The 13,502-nt window shown below is 39.5% G+C and overlaps 1 protein-coding gene and 1 long non-coding RNA gene across 3 annotated transcripts; one reads left to right on the top strand and one right to left on the bottom strand.

Annotated features, from left to right (window-relative positions):
* Positions 1 to 689: 689 nt before the first annotated feature.
* LOC103344034 (uncharacterized) lies at positions 690 to 2,877 on the bottom strand. The gene is made up of 4 exons (XR_016124925.1): positions 2,562 to 2,877; positions 2,038 to 2,123; positions 1,281 to 1,753; positions 690 to 1,147 (listed from the first exon to the last, which is right to left on the bottom strand). It is a non-coding gene; the product is annotated as an uncharacterized LOC103344034 (long non-coding RNA).
* A 7,159-nt stretch (positions 2,878 to 10,036) lies between these two features.
* On the top strand, positions 10,037 to 12,578 carry LOC103325661 (E3 ubiquitin-protein ligase BRE1-like 2). 2 transcript variants are annotated; one of them, XM_089047679.1, is made up of 6 exons: positions 10,037 to 10,281; positions 10,827 to 10,988; positions 11,098 to 11,185; positions 11,328 to 11,558; positions 11,705 to 11,885; positions 12,231 to 12,578. In XM_089047679.1, exons 1-5 carry the CDS (start codon positions 10,174 to 10,176, stop codon positions 11,854 to 11,856), a joined length of 741 nt encoding a protein of 246 aa, XP_088903805.1. In that variant the 5' UTR covers positions 10,037 to 10,173; the 3' UTR covers positions 11,857 to 11,885; positions 12,231 to 12,578. The 2 variants fall into 2 exon arrangements, with proteins under 2 accessions (XP_088903805.1, XP_088903804.1); XM_089047678.1 differs by having other exon boundaries at positions 10,043 to 10,281; positions 11,705 to 11,873; positions 12,231 to 12,571.
* The last annotated feature ends 924 nt before the right edge of the window (positions 12,579 to 13,502 follow it).

The following is a 13,502-nucleotide window of genomic DNA, read 5'->3' as shown; positions in this document are numbered from 1 at the left end:
GGTAGCGAAGCTGCCAGAGCGTTTTTTTTCCTTCTTTTTCGCTAAAATACCAAAATTTCCTCAAGGACATTGACAAGTGAGAACATCATTTTTTTTTTATGCTTCTTATAATCTATACATAAACAATCTTATGAAAAAAAGAATACAAATTTATAAATAAACCCAATTCTAGACATGTATTTATAAAAAAACCCAAGCACTATTTAAACATAGAAACACACCCAAAATCAACCCCAAAGTCAACTTTTTGGGTGTGTTTATAAATAGGTTTTGAGTGTGTGTAATAATGGGTTTTGGGTGTGTTTATATGTTTAAATAGTGCTTGGGTTTTTTTATAATTTCAACTCTCATTTTGGGTGTTTTAGTGAAACTCCTGTTCTGCATGTTTTTGGTTCATTCTTGACAGCAATTGTCGCTCCAAGGACTTAGATACCCTCATGAAGGATCTCAAAGTTTTTGCCGAAGGTAATGAGGTGCTGTTCAAAGAAATGCATCAAATGTGTAAGGGTTCAATCCAACAGGGATCATAAGGCACTCTCTAAGTGTGGAGATATAATGTCTATGATGAAGACTATGATTCAAATTAAAAAAAATCATTGGTCTTATCATCGACCTCGAGGGTCTTGCCATCTGTTGGTACTAAGCAATGAATCCCATCCTTTATCTACAATTAAGAATCATACAAAACATCAACCATACATGCAAAACCATATAGAAAAGATTAAATTTTTGACGGTCATTTGTGTTCAGCTCAACACATGACCTCTATCAAATACAAGGGCATTATCAATTCTCACAAGAACAAGGACATTCTTCATGCTGTTCTCTGAGTTGTAAGTGACATGTTGCAGGACATTCATTGGAGACGTGCTGCAGAGAAGGATTCGATCAACTGATATGTTGTATGGCACATTCGAATCATGATCCACTGGGGAAACAACAGTCTACTGCTGGAAATGATTACTGTTTAGATGATCATTTCCTTCATTCTCATTGCCTGGAAAGGCTGTGGCTGTATTTCAGTGCTCATGTCATTTATATTGACAGGGAAGCTTCTATTGCGGCCAACACCAAGCAGGGTGTCTTGCTCCAGTGAAATGTTGCATTGGGCTGTGACATAATCAATCAATTGTTGGTCATCAGAGATCTGTGAATTTGACAGTTACCCAAAAAAAAAAAAAAAAAAAAACTATTTGTGAGAGATGTGACCAAAATAAAATTTCAAATCTAACATAAGAAATTAAAGCAAGGTTTGAGTGAAGCATCATAAAACATCATACATCTTTGGAGACAAACAGCTCAATCAACCCTCTGCACTTGGAACCAAAACTCTGGTCCCATCTCTTTCCTGCAAAATGTAAGTAGAAACATATAGTTACATTTAATTATATGTTCAGAAAATGACTTTCTTTTGGAAATAGCTAGGAAAAATGGGAACTTGAGCTCACTGCCGTGGCACTTGAATCTCTGTTAGAAGATGAGTTCAACAAATGGGCTGGTTTAATATTAATGGATGTGCATAAATCCTGCTCATGAAAACCCATGGGTAATGACATAAAAACACAAATTAATTTCTTTTGTCAAGATATGTTTGGTAGTTGGTAATTATGATTGAATTAGTAAACAAAAACGCGAAAATGAAAAGGATGTATAGGTAAGGACTGGATAAACTGGAAAAATAAGTTCATTTCCTCCATTAGTCTGAGTGTTCTCATCAGCCCCAGAAAAACAACAATCCATCAACTCAATAAACCTAAAAAATAATAAAATAAAATAAAAATTAGTCACAAAAAGAAACATGAATTAGTAACTGTTAATTAAAAGGTTCCTCTTAACCTTTGGTCTTCAGTCAGTTTCCAAATAACACAATAATCCTAGCCTTTCAAACCCACAAGGGGCAAAAGCCTCTCAGTCAGATTTTGCATAATGATGGCATATCTACAGAGAATTTATTCAATAATGGATATTTCTTTAAAGAACAATCTATCGAATCTCATAATACGCAGAGATAATAATATTCCAAAAGCCACAAGAGACCTCAAATTCTGAAATTCTTGTTACAATAATTCCTCAAAAGCTCCTTCACCCAGCCAGTCATGGCCAAAACCAAAAGTTCCAGCCATCTGTATAAACAGAAACCAAAAGGCATAAAAGTAAGACAATTTGTAACAGTTACAAGTGAAAACAATAACCGATTACGGCTAGCCAACGTGCTAATCTAATGATTCCAGAGTAAAATGTAGAATCCAACCACTTAATTAAACTACCCACATGCAAAACAAGAAGAAAAACAGATTCGGATCAAACACTTTCCTCAAATTACACCAACCAGTAGTGACACAAAAAAACAACAGGTTATAATGCAATTGCAAGCCCATTCCCAGATCTTTAATATTGACTGATATGAAATCCACAATAACCGAGTCAAAATGGTACTCCTTAACGATATGGCATGAAAATTAGCAAATTCACAATCAGACCCTGAACCCAATCAGACCGTTCAAACCAACAGGAAGAGAAACTCTACAGAAAATAATTCCAATTATGGTAGCAAAACTCACAAGAAAGGAAATAATCCCCAAGTCAGCAAATTTTGTATTTAGGCTTTGCATGACTTGTGCTTGCTTCGGCTTCCAAATCTCAATCTCAAGCTCAAATTTGCAGGTAAACTTTTTCAATTTCGGGTTTCAGACTTCCAGTGAGTCGCAATGTTTAAAAAATGGGGCTAGGCGGCTAGGCGGGCGCTAGGCGGCTAGGCGGTTAGGCGGGCGCTAGGCGGCTGGGCGGGCCTCCTAGGCGGGTTGGGTCATTTTTCGGTGCCGAACAAGGAGGACGAAGCAGCCGAAACTTGACTGCGTCTGCAAGCTCCGTCCTATGCGAGTGCAGCTTGGTGTTTGTTTGAAATGTATTCGAAGCGTATAGCCGGTCGGCTATACCATTAAAATATTTTTAAGAGTATAGCCGTCCGGCTATATGTTTAAATATCCAAATGTATTCAGAAAGTAAAGCCGCGCTGGGCTAGAGTTATTACTTCAATTTATACATATGATATTAGGAAATGAGAATTTAAATTCTTTTTGATACCTCCCATTCTAATGATTTCCCGCTATTAGCCCATTGGGCAAGAATAAAAAATGAATTTTATTTATAACAAATAATATAGGTTAAACCCATAAATACAACAACTAGTTCTTCATTGAAATTTATTGAAGGTATCAGAGGTCATATGACATTGATATTTGAACTATTCAAAATAAGAATTCAAACAACATGTGCTAGATGAGAAGTAGCATCTCATTCTTAAATATATGTGCATGTTGCTAAGCTGGTGCAACCAACATTTTTTCACCAAGAAACTTTTCTTGAACCTTAAAGAAATTTAGCTAGGAAAACCTTTGGTGGTTAGGGAAAGTTAAGATAGAAACAGAGGCAAAGACAAGGCTGAAGAACAATTGCGAGCACATGTGATATTACAAAAAATGTAGCGAAGGAATTTAGAATGGCCATTTTCCAAATTAAGCACACATCTTATAATGAAATCAAGATAGGAACTTATAATGAAATCAAGCACACATCTTATAACAAATAGTTCTTCATTGCTCTTCAAGGATCATAAGGCACTCTATGTGTGGAGATATAATGTCTATGATGAAGACTATGATGAAGGAAAATACTAGATCATTATTTATTATCATATAAATAAGGTACAACAAGCATCATATATGTATCTCTTCAATATGATTGATATATTTGCCAACGATCCTCGTACAACAACTTGAAGAAATATTATTACATACATTCTATACTACTATTAGCTACTATATTTTCACATCAGAAAAATACTAAAATAAAAATTGAAAAAATCACTGCTCTTATCATCGACCTCGAGGGTCTTGCCATCTGTTGGTACTAATCAATGAATCCCATCCTTTATTTACAATTAAGAATCATACAAGACATCAACTATACATTCAAAACCATATATAAAAGATGAAATTTTTGACGATCATTCGTGTTCAGCTCAACACACGACCTCTATCAAATACAAGGGCATTATCAATTCTCACAAAAACAAGGAGATTCTTCATGCTGTTCTCCGCGTTGTAAGTGACATGTTGCAGGACATTCATTGGCACATTCGAAGTGTGGCAGAGAAGGATTCGATCAACTGATATGTCGTATGTCACATTTGAATCATGATCCACTAGGGAAACAACAGGCGACTGCTGGAAATGATTACTGTTTAGATGATCATTTCCTTCATTCTCATTGCCTTGAAAGGGCTGTGGTTGTATTTCAGTGCTTGTCGGAACCGAATTAAATCAGACCCTAGGTCAAATAAGTCCTTCCATTTGGGGATTATTTGACCTAATTGGGAATTACTCAACCTAATTGGGAGTTACCCAATTATATTGAAAGTTACCTAATTAAATAGAGAATTGATTTGATTCATACCACAATTCTCAATTAAATGAGGAGTTACCTAATCAAATTAGAAGTTGAGGTACGACCGAAATCTCTACTGAAACTCTACAAAAAATTCCTCTCACAAACCCTAGCCACTCTCTCTCTCTCTCTCTCTCTCTCTCTCTCTCTCTCTTACATAAGGCTCCGGTTGCCGGTTTACACCATAAACACATCTCTGTACCCTAGTTAGCTAGTGTTTCTCTTACAAACTCTTGAACTAATTTAGGCATCGGAGGGCTTTTGGCCAACACCCCCTGGGTGTGGCCCTCTTATTGATTCTATTTTTGAAAATGGTACTTAGGTGACGAGGGGTAAATTTAATCACACAAACAAGACACAACAGGACAGCAATCTTCACACACTTTAAACCTTGACCAAATACACATATGACTAGTAAACTGCTAGCCATGAACAATCACAATCAAGAGAATACACAGAGCATGCCACAATGTACCTGCAACCCTAGAAGATTACTAGTGACAACCTAGGTGCTCAGAAGGACCGTCAATCTAGTCATCCCTTGTGCTAGCAACAACTATGGTGAAAGTGTGTGAAATCATCATTATCATGTAAACATCAAACAACAGATAAAGATGACTAGTCAACCACCAAGAACACAAACCCAGAAAAATTATAACTATGCAAAACATATTTTGTTCACCCAGAAACCCACCATTGGGAAAAACTGGAAGTCATCAACCGACCAGGCAATCCACTAAGTAGAAAAAGATTCTTACAAAGGAAACACAACCAAGCTCAAGAAGCACCTAGGTCTATTTAGGAATATGAGCAATACCTCCTTTGTGCAATCTTTTTCTCCAACTTAGCAAAACTCGAAGCTCAATTCTTCATGCCAATGGTAGCTCCTTCTCCAGCTCGTTCATCCCATGGCACTAGCTTGCAAGCTCCAATTTCTTCAAGAAACCATACTCTTGAAGAAAACTCTTGAAGAAATCAGTCTTGAATTTGACCTAAAAATAAATGAGAGAATGATTTAAATGGCTAGATGCATATTCGGGTTTCAAAAGCAGTTTTTCAAAAGGATATTAATTGGAAAAACTCATAGATGAAATATTTGGTTCTCTCTTGAGGAAGAAGAAGAGAAAGATCGCAAGCCAATCTTTCCAAAACTTCCTCCCCAAAAGAGACAGCCACTAAATGAGCAAAATCGTAGCCTTTACAGACCAAAAAATTCTTTAGGTTAGAAACCCACTTGGCAGCAGAGAGAGAGAAAGAAGAATAGGACAAAACAGTTTGTTATCCAACTGGAAGCAAGGATGACTAGTCATATGAGAAACGGATGACTAGTCAGCATTTTATGAAGACTGTTTAATGTAATGATATGCAATGCTCAATACCTTTGTCAACTTACTTGAGCCACCATAGAGCAGAGATTAGAGAAGAGCACCAATAAAAGTTTTCCCTAATCTAGACTTGAGCTTGATAAATTACATTACACATCCTATTACAAAGTTGTCAAGGGAAGCCAAAAGAAAATAGTAAAAACCATACATTAACAATCTCCCCCTTTTTGGCTTTCCTTGACAATACACTCTCTAAGAACACTCAACCCAAAACCGAGCTGACAGACCCGTCCCAAATTTCCCGGAACCCGAGATTTAACCTGCGGAGACCCCGACATCACACCCACGCTGGTTCACTCCTTAAATCTATGTCCTCGTTTACCATAGAGGATTAAGGGCACGAGACTTTCTGCCAAATTTCGCAGAGTCTCCCCTGTAAATTGAACATTTCCCCAAAATTCCCACCTGCATAAAACGCATTTTATCACCCAACCGGAAGCACGCACAATATAATCTCATGCAATTTACATAAAGGGTCTCCGACCTTCAAATAATTCTAGCAGAACTGCCCACAATGTTTTTAAAATAAATTGGTGCATCAAACATGCATAAAATAAATTCAAAATCTATTTATGCACACCTTCACTCACTCAGTCTACAGGACCAATCTCAATTCAACCAAGTTTCGGGACCAACAACAAGGTCCGAACCAAACTCAATAAGACCACCTAAGTGGAGTCTAATTCGTGGCTGCACCTAGTAACTTCAGCGCCTACGTACCCTTCTGAGGGATCAAGCCACACGTAGTTCTTTCCTATCTATCCTGGCTCCTAATATCAAATAAACCATTACCGCCACACAAATACATATTCTAGGATTTATCCATCACAACTCACCAAACACAATCACAATATCACCCCTCATACGACGGGACGCACCCGGCCTCGTATGGGGCCTGTCAACACGCCGGCTAATCCAAAGACTCGTGCGACCTCACCTGGGCCGCTACATTCTCACCAGCCCTCACACCATCATATCTCCTCATACGCCGGGACGCACCCGCCACGTATAGGGTCCATCAACACTCTGGTTAATCCAAAGACGCGCGTGCGACCTCACCGGGCCCGCTACATTCTCACCAGCCCTCACACCATCATATCTCCCCTCATACGCCGGACGCACCCGCCACGTATGGGGTCCGCAACACGCCGGCTAATCCAAAGACGTGTGCGACCTCACACTAGGCTCGACTACATTCTCACCAGCCCTCACACAATCATATCTCCTCATACGCCGGGACGCACCCGCCACGTATGGGTGCCAACACGCCGACTAATCCAAAGACGCGCGGCGACTCACACCGGGCCGCTACATTCTCACCACTCACACAATCATATCTCCTCATACGCCGGGACGCACCGGTCACGTATGGGGTCCGCAACACGCCGGCTAATCCAAAGACGCGTGCGACCTCACACCGGGCCCGACTACGTTCTCACCAAAGACTACACCATCATATCTCCTCATACGCCGGACGCACCCGCCACGTGATGAGGTCCGCCAACACGCCGCTAATCCAAAGACGCGTGCGACCTCACACTAGGCTGGCTACATTCTCACTAGCCCTCACACAACCATATCTCCTCATACGCCGGGACGCACCCGCCACGATGGGTCCGCCAACAAGCCGGCTAATCCAAAGACGCGTGCGACCTCACACCGGGCCGCTACATTCTCACCAGCCCTCACACAATCATAATATGGGGGTATGTGGGGTAGTGCGTATAGCATCTGTAAACTACCATTCGATCGCTTTATTTACCTTTATACATCCACACAATTAAATATATAAAATATATTTCTAATTTCTAATCTTGTATAAACCTCAACCAATAAAGCATTCCATAAACTCCCCCATTTAAATTCACCAATTTACATCATAAACCCACAATATCCATTTAACTCAACAACGCTCAAGACTTGTCACTAAGGTCATTCTAACCCTCCTGGGATGGTAGAACTACAAAGAAAGTCTCACGGTCAACCCAGGGTCAAACTACCCAAACTTGGTCAAACAGGCCCGCGGGGCCCACGACCTCCAAATTATGATCCGAAAGTTCCTATAGGTTCTACAAGGTCTAGGACACACGTCCTGCAAGTTTGGTCCAGATCGGACGGTCGGATCGCTCACGATCGCACGATCGGACGGTCACTAAAACCCTAACCCTAGGGTTGGCATTTTCGGAGTATCCGGGACTCCATTTTACGATCCGTCGAATCCTACATGATCCTGGTAATACCTAGATCAACATATTATAACTTCAAGACCATCCAACGGTCCAAACCTAGCGAACCCGGAAAATATGCGATATGCGATATCCGTTCGGAACTCTAACGGTATCCAAAATGAGATCCGAGCATACCTACGCGCTCGTGACTTTGAGAGGATCACGGTGGGATAAAAATGCCCCTCAGCTACAGTGCCCATGCGCTGCCACACGCGCCGGCAGCTGTGGGTGTCTAAAGCGATATCGCATCGCCGGAAAACTTCCAAATCGTGAGCCAAGACTCCTACCCTAGGTAATACACCTGATTTGGAGTCACTTTTGTTCTTGGGCATACCCCAAAAACTGACCAGAAGTGGCCGGAATCTCAATCGCAAAACCGGCCGAAACCTAAATCGAAAATCGGATGATCTTCACTCAAAATTGATGCAATCCTACCCAACCATCAGCTAGATCATGAAAAATAGGTAGGAATCCATACCTCAATCACCAGAAATGGTGGCCGGAGGAGGGAGATCGAGCCGGCGGTTTCGCCCAAACCGCCAAAAACCGCATTTTCGGCGATCGAGCGGCGGCCGATGTCGGGAATGGCAGTCTTGACGGCGGTTGAGCCGGTCCTTTAGACCGGTCCGCCCACCGCCATGGACGGTGGCCGGAGTTTCGAGAGAGAGAGAGAGAAGCTGCCGTCGGGAGAGAGAGACGCGGGGAGAGAGAGAGAGTGACGGGGCAATTCCGTCTTTTAACCAAAAACCCACTTCAAAATATTTACGATTATGCTACTGAGCTTCATTTGACCATATCTCTCTCGTTACAACTCCGATTCGAGCCCACTACCTATCTACAGACTCATCTCACCGTGCTCTACGCAACGGTACAACCGAATTCTCAAATTCCTTCCGGATAATAAAATGACTAAAATACCCCTATCCCACGGATAATTTCTCAACTCCACTTAAATAAATTAAAACATGGGGCAAATTTGGGGTCGGGGTGTTACAGTGAAGGTACCTGCAAGAACAACCAATCTTCCCGGCACAAAAACAAGCATATTATCACAGAAATTTTAAAATAATATGCAATGTGGGGTTGAGAGTGTTCTCCTCCTTGTTGATAAGGAAAGTGCAAAAATGTAGAGAGATAGAAACAGCATACAATAATTCCTCAAAAGCTCCTTCTCCCAGCCAAGTTTTGACCCCACATTTATAACATTGTAGCAAATTCACAATCAGACCATTCAAACCAACAGGAAGAGAAACTAAAAAGAAAATCTTTCCAATTATGGTAGCAAAACTCACAAGACATAAAATAATCCCCAAGTTACTGATCCTCTACAAATGAATGGTGTTATCAAACTCCGACAGATACTGTTTGAATGCATCTGGATTTCCAGTTTCTATTAAATCCATTCCCATCTTGTCTAAACCCTCAATAGATTTGTGTACAGAAAATAGAGAGTGAGACCCACCAGGAAACAAGAAATCTAAATTAAAAAAACGCCACTCAAGTTTTCCAAAAATCGGCCGCCTAGGCGGACCTTTTCAAAAAAAGAAAATGGTATAGCCTTGCGGCTATACTCTTTAAATAATATATAGCATAGTGAAGAATGTCGCAGCCTATACCTTTTCTACACGTGGAACAAAGCGCAAGTCTCGGCGGTGGTCTTATTTTTAGCCGCTCACTGTACTTGGATTTTTTGACACGTGGCTAAGTAGCGCTAGAAGCCAGGCGGTGGTCTTTTTAATTATAAATAGTATAGCCGAGCGGCTATACGCGGATTTTTATTTAAAAACATGTATAGCCGAGCGGCTATACTAGAGTTTTTATTATAAAAATAGTATAGCCATTATAAAAATAGTATAGCCGCCGGCTATACCCTTGACATAAAACTTGATTTTGGGCTGAAATTTATTATAGATTTCATTTTGACGATAGTAAATGAATTCCTCGTGATCTCTCAACGAAGTCGTGTCGACAGCGATCTCTCTCTCCCACTCCCAGTCGTGCCTGCGGAAACGCTATCAGTCCTTGTAGGGTTTTTTCTTTTGACAGAAAGAGCTCGGAACCTGATAGGTGTAATGGTGCGGTGGGTTCCGTAAAGAGCACCATAACAACGATAAATGTTAAACTCAGACTCTGACGAGCAAGAGAAGAAGAGGCCTTATTTAAACTCACTTTCGCCCACCATGGCTCGTAGCTCCACCACTTCTCCACCCAATAACCATAGCGTAATCCCTCTCTCTCTCTCTCTCTCTCTCTCTCTCTATATATATATATATATATTTATTTATTTATTTATTTACAGTCTGCTTGGTTACTGATGGAAAAATGCTTTTGATCAAATTTTTTGGTTTAAGAAAAAAAAGGTGTTTTATTTTTTTTTAAATTACTGTGATTGATGGGTGATTGGAGTTTGGGCAATTTCTGCTTTGGATGTGCTTTTGAGAATTTGAAAAATTGTACTATGCTCTGTTTGGTTGTTGAGGAAGTGTAAGAAAAGGGATATAAGTTACAGAATTGGAATTTTTGGAGTATAGGGTGTAGGTTAGAGGGTTTCTGTTTAGTAATTGTGTAATTGGGGCAGTAAAGCATCATTAATCTCTAAGTTGATGAAGTCACTTCTGAAGTTAGTATGCTTTTTCATAAAAAAGCATGCATTTAGATGAGTGCACATTGAATGTTCAATGCATTTCAAGTACACTTCAATTTTTATTAGAGATAGGAAGTAGATTGAAATGTATCGGTATTTTGTGTACATACTATACGTGCCCAGGTCGATGCAGCAGTTCTCCAGTACCAGAACCAGAGACTTCTTCAGCAAATAGACAAACAGAAGCATGATTTGCAGGATCTTGAAGCCAAAATTAAGGAACTAAAGGATAAGCAAGGTTCTTATGATGAAATGCTAATCACAGTGAATCAAATATGGAATCAGGTTATCTTGAATGTTTGGTTTGGTTTTCTTCCTTTTCACGGTCTCAATTGTGTCCACCAGGATGACATGTAATTTTTTCTGATGGTGATTTCTTTATTTTTCTGACCAGTTGGTTGATGATTTAATTCTTCTTGGACTATGTGCTGGAGGAAGCCAAAATGCTTTACAAATTTTAGACGGCGCTGATTATTCTCGTGGTATTTTACAGCACATGTGTTGTTTTATGCTACTTCATCTTTTTTTCTCCTAATTTTTTCTGATGACTAAATCAAAATTTTAGTGTTCATTTTATTTTATTCTTCACATCATATAGATTAGTTTTACCAGTGTGTTTTTCAGGTTCAATTCCATCATGTTCTGCGGAGGAGATGTTTCTTTGTAGACTCCTACAAAGAGATTCTATAGAAGCTAATGGCAATGATGAAATTGCTAAATATGTTGAAGAAGCTCTCACTTTGCGTCATACGTCTACTAGGGAGTTGTTAAAACTCTTGAAACATACCATTTATTCTCATAGGGAAAAAACAGAGAGCATGGTCCACACTTTGGCTGGAAAGATATCTTCTGAAGGTCAGAGGTTCAATTGTAAATTCATTGTTGTACAAACTAATTTCATACAATAACTTTTTCATTTTTTAACACTTATTTTTGAAGGAGTAAGTGCATGAGGAATTATGTACTGATTATAGGTTCTTTGTTTTTCTTGTGATTCTCAGATGCTATCATCCAGTTACCTAAGATTGATGATATGATGGAGAGGGAGGTTAAAAATCTGCGGGAAGCGATTGATATTCTTCACGTGAAGCAGAAAGAGTATGCTGATGTAATTCGGACTTACCATAGCAGCCAGTCGAACAGCTCAGTCTGAAATTAGCCGCATTACAGGTTTCTGAGATGGTTATAGTCACAAGCCTTGGTTTTTTATTTGCATATTTAGTAGGAATGTTTAATCCTACACTTGATTACTGACGGCACTTATGTAGTTTTTGTTTTTGTTTTTTCATTTTTTCGTATTACAAGAAAATTTGAACCTAGGATCTACACTTCAGCCCATCCAACCCATGTCACTTGAGCTAAGGCTCGTGGCAGTACATGTAAAGATTCAGCATCATATTTAAGACCTATAGATTTAGGAACTTTGCTCAATTTCTGACAGAGGTAAGTCTGAAAGTTTACCACTGTTTGGTGATGCCACCTTTTGATTTTGTGTTGAATATGTAAATTTTCTGTTATGGGTGACAGGTGAGCTGGATGACAGCATGACTGAACTAGAGGAGAGTAGAAGGAAACTAGTGAATCTGAAAATGCAAAAGGAAGTCGCATCTGGGATGCATAACCTTACTTCTGGTGCAGTGAATGGAACCCTATCACCTGAAAAATCAACAGAAGGGACAATAAGCTTGCGGGAACTAAGAAATTCAATCGAGGAAACAAAGGTATGGATAATGCCAAAACTCCTTTGTACCAGCTCCCATTCTCACTCTTTCGCCAAAACCCCAGCTTGATGTATTTGCAGAGATGTCAGACCCGCCAGGAAGAAGGAAATCTGAAAGAAAAAACTACGCTATTCAAGTTTTCTAAAAATGGGCCGCCTAGGCGGGTCCTTTTTTTTATATCAATAAATAGTATAGCCATCCGGCTATACTACTTAAATAATATATTCAAAAAGTCCTTAAATAATATATTTAAATAGTATAGCCGTTCGGCTATACCCTTATTTAGTTATTTATTTCAAATTTTAAATTTAAATTTTTTCCTGCGCCAGATTCATTCTTTCTTATGGAACGGATGTGCCTAGCTGCCATTGCCAATCAGTGTCGTTGGCCAATTGCGACTAGTGTAAATTTCGATGTACACCCGTTTCTCACCTAAGTTTTAGGTTCACTATCTGGTTTTGGAACATGGCCAAAAACTTGAGAATTAAAACTTAAAATCTAAGCTCAATATCCTAACATATCAACTCTGTCAAGAATGGTGTGCACTTAAAATCTAAGATCCATACCCCAAACTCTGTTGAGGATGGAGTGCAACTTTTATTTCGCTTTGCCATCTCTCACCAAGAGCCACTTTTTTGTATGAATATATTGACAAGATTATTACACAATTATGATGGGTAGAGATTGAGTCCAGATGATCTTGATCACATTTCAACCTTGTCACTTGAGCCAAAACTCACAAATCTCTCTTTGTCCCGGGATCACTAGTTATAAGTTGGGGCTCTAGTGGGATTGAATCTCTAACAAAAATTAAAGATAAACAATACATGATCTGATCTGCAAATAAATATAAGAAATCGGAGGGTATCCATTATTAGTGGCAATCTACAAGCAGGAGGGACCCTACGAGGGTTCATGAAATGCATATTTACTTGAGTTAAACATCAAATAGCATCACCATCAACTCAATATGAAATAGAAATAACAAGGATATCTTTAGGACTTTCGTCCTGATGAACTCAATAAATAGCATCACCCTCGAAATCGAAAAGAAAAAAGCACATAAATTCATAATCAC

Source organism: Prunus mume, linkage group LG3 (genome assembly GCF_029339155.1).
Source record: "Prunus mume cultivar Tortuosa linkage group LG3, ASM2933915v1, whole genome shotgun sequence".
In the NCBI taxonomy this organism is placed as follows: Eukaryota; Viridiplantae; Streptophyta; class Magnoliopsida; order Rosales; family Rosaceae; genus Prunus; species Prunus mume.
The sequence above is the reverse complement of the archived record's forward strand: the minus strand, read 5'-3'. Positions and strand labels throughout refer to the sequence as shown.